At 38.1% G+C, this 2,711-nt stretch overlaps 1 protein-coding gene across 1 annotated transcript; it reads left to right on the top strand.

Moving 5' to 3' along the window:
* On the top strand, positions 1-1,624 carry LOC148695536 (LRR receptor-like serine/threonine-protein kinase EFR). The gene is made up of 3 exons (XM_088697342.1): positions 1-1,105; positions 1,248-1,267; positions 1,385-1,624. Exons 1-3 carry the CDS (start codon positions 1-3, stop codon positions 1,622-1,624), a joined length of 1,365 nt encoding a protein of 454 aa, XP_088553468.1.
* The last annotated feature ends 1,087 nt before the right edge of the window (positions 1,625-2,711 follow it).

Here is a 2,711-nt window from a genome sequence, read left to right as displayed (position 1 = left end):
ATGTTATTCGGTAAAATTCCGGCTAGTCTTGTTAGTTGTATAAAATTAGAGTACCTAGACATGCATGGAAATTTCTTCAATGGGACAATTCCATCAACTTTGAGTTCACTAAGAGGTCTTTCAAAATTGTATCTTTCTCACAACAACTTGTCAGGCACCATTCCAGAATTCTTAGAAGGTTTTGTATTTTTGGAATCTTTGAATCTATCTTATAACAATTTTGAGGGCATGTTGCCGATCAAAGGAGTGTTCAAGAATGCAACGGCAACATCAGTTGAAGGAAATAGTAAGCTTTGTGGGGGCATACCTGAGTTTCATTTGCCAAAGTGCAAATTCCAGCATGCAAAAAAGGAAGGATTGAGCTTAACCATGAAATTGGTTCTCTCCCTCGTTTGTGGGATTCTTGGAGTCATTTTTGCACTAACCTTTTTGTACCTTTATTGCTCACGGAGGGACAAAAAGGGTCAAGCTGCAAGGGATTCGGACAAATTTCCCCAGGTGTCTTACCAAAGTCTTCTAAAGGCAACAAATGGATTCTCCTCAACCAACTTGGTCGGTATGGGCAGTTTTGGGTCCGTTTATAAAGGACTACTTGAGCAAGGTGAAACTACAGTTGCCATCAAGGTACTCAACCTCGTTCGTCGCGGAGCTTACAAAAGTTTCATTGCTGAGTGCAAGGCTTTCAAAAATATTAGACACCATAATCTTATCAAGGTACTCTCGGCATGTTCTGGTTTTGATTATCGCGGTCACGACTTCAAGGCCTTAATTTATGAGTTCATGGTTAACGGGAGCTTGGAGGAATGGCTGTATCCAATTCATACAATTGGTGAGAGAAATGAGAGGCCAAGGAGCTTAACAATTTCTCAGAGGTTGAATATTGTTATTGATGTTGCTATGGCATTGGATTATCTCCATCATCATTGTGAGACGCCAATAGTTCATTGCGACCTCAAGCCCAACAATATTCTTCTCAATGAGGACATGGTTGCACATGTAGGTGACTTCGGGTTGGTGAGGTTCCTACCAAAAGTTGTTGAAAATTCTTCGGGAAATCAATCAAGTTCTTTAGGGATCAAGGGAACCATTGGTTATGCTCCTCCAGGTATTTACACTTGGTAGTTTATTTTTTCCTAGCTAGTATTTTAAAATTGTGCAGTATTTAATTTAAAATTTTCAAACATGAAATGAGCTTTCAGCACGTCAGTAGAAAATTAGAATATAATGTTCTGAATTGTGGAATGCAGAATATGGCATGGGTCATGAAGTGTGGACATAAGGTGATGTGTACAGCTTTGGCATCCTCCTGTTGGAAATATTTACAGGAAAAAGACCGACCGATGACATGTTTCAGGGAACTTCAAACCTCTATAGCTTTGTGAAGGCAGCTTTACCTGAGCAAGTGGAAGAGGTTTTGGATCCCGTTCTTGTTCAAGAAAGCAATCATCCTAATGCGGGGAAGGCAAGGAATCGCATCCTAATCATAGAAAGTTTAATCTTTGTTTTAGAAATTGGTGTTGCTTGCTCAGCGGAGTTGCCTAGAGAAAGATTGAACATCTATGATGCTGTGGCACATATCTGTCGGATTAGAAACAAACTTCGAGCAAATGGTATATGTGAATAGAAGCTTATCATTAATATGTGGTATAGCATGTAATAGTATTGATGTTAAGTGAATGCGTTCTCATATTTGTTAGATAAAAATATGCAGTACATATGGCTGGTTGATCAATGCTTGCCAAACAAACTTATTTGCATCGAATTATACTTGAACAATGACATTCTAGCTTTGCCAAAGATTACAGGATGAACACTTTGAAAGAATTAAAATTAAAAATTAAAAAACAAAGTTGTGGAAAGTATTCATCAAATGTCAAACCTATGTTGGAATTCCTGCTCTATGTTGAGAGGTTTATCCCTGGTTGAAAATGGGAAGCGTTCCATTGTAGTTTATTAGTAATAAAAAATAAGTCATACCTAGTCAGGAAGACATAAACCTAACTCCTCGTAATACAAGAAAAAAGAATAAAAAATACATTAAAAAGAAGGGGTATATAAACCTTACTCTTCTATAAACGAAAGAATAAAGATACAAATATGCATTCATCATTCATCCATTCATCATTCATCCATTCATCAACATTTATCTGAGCATTCATCATCTACACGAATGTAGAAAAGAATTTGAGGCTGAGTTCAGTCATACATACAATGGCTACAAACAAGAACTCACAGTTATAATAACTTCAGTTGTTAGATCAAATTTCAATAACACGGATTTTCTGATTTGGTGAATTAGGAGGAAGGGATCCGGACCGGATCCCTTTCCGGTCCAGGCAAAACAGAGGTGGACATTCATCAAAGCCATGTCTCCGATCCAGTATCTGCACAGTTTTTACTCAATATTTGTCACATGGAGGCACGCAAGCACACAGAAAATTACATGAGCATTGACGAAATTTTAGGTCTATGAATGCATGACAGAAACATTTCACAAATCCGTATGACTTTCAGAGATATTAAACCATGCTTAATTTTAACGCAGTGAAGGGATTTGATTTACCTTTCATTTTGTAGATCCGAGTTCTTGCAGCCATCTTTGTTGTGTGTACAGCAGCTCCATGTGTGAGCCATTGATCCTTGCGGCTCCTATTCCCCTTGGCCTTACTCGGATCCCCAAGTCTACATACAGAAAACATACAGAGTCAGAA

The sequence above is a fragment of the Pyrus communis genome, chromosome 7 (assembly GCF_041283825.1).
Source record: "Pyrus communis isolate YQ-2024b chromosome 7, ASM4128382v1, whole genome shotgun sequence".
NCBI lineage: Eukaryota > Viridiplantae > Streptophyta > Magnoliopsida > Rosales > Rosaceae > Pyrus > Pyrus communis.
The sequence above is the reverse complement of the archived record's forward strand: the minus strand, read 5'-3'. Positions and strand labels throughout refer to the sequence as shown.

What these genes read in the sequence shown, in the direction of transcription:
- LOC148695536 (XM_088697342.1), top strand. Translation starts at nt 1, where the DNA reads ATGTTATTCGGTAAAATTCCGGCTAGTCTTGTTAGTTGTATAAAATTA. An exon ending in CATTGGTTATGCTCCTCCAG is followed by an intron (nt 1,106 to 1,247) that starts GTATTTACACTT and finishes TGTGGAATGCAG; the next exon opens with AATATGGCATGGGTCATGAA. An exon ending in AATATGGCATGGGTCATGAA is followed by an intron (nt 1,268 to 1,384) that starts GTGTGGACATAA and finishes AGCTTTGTGAAG; the next exon opens with GCAGCTTTACCTGAGCAAGT.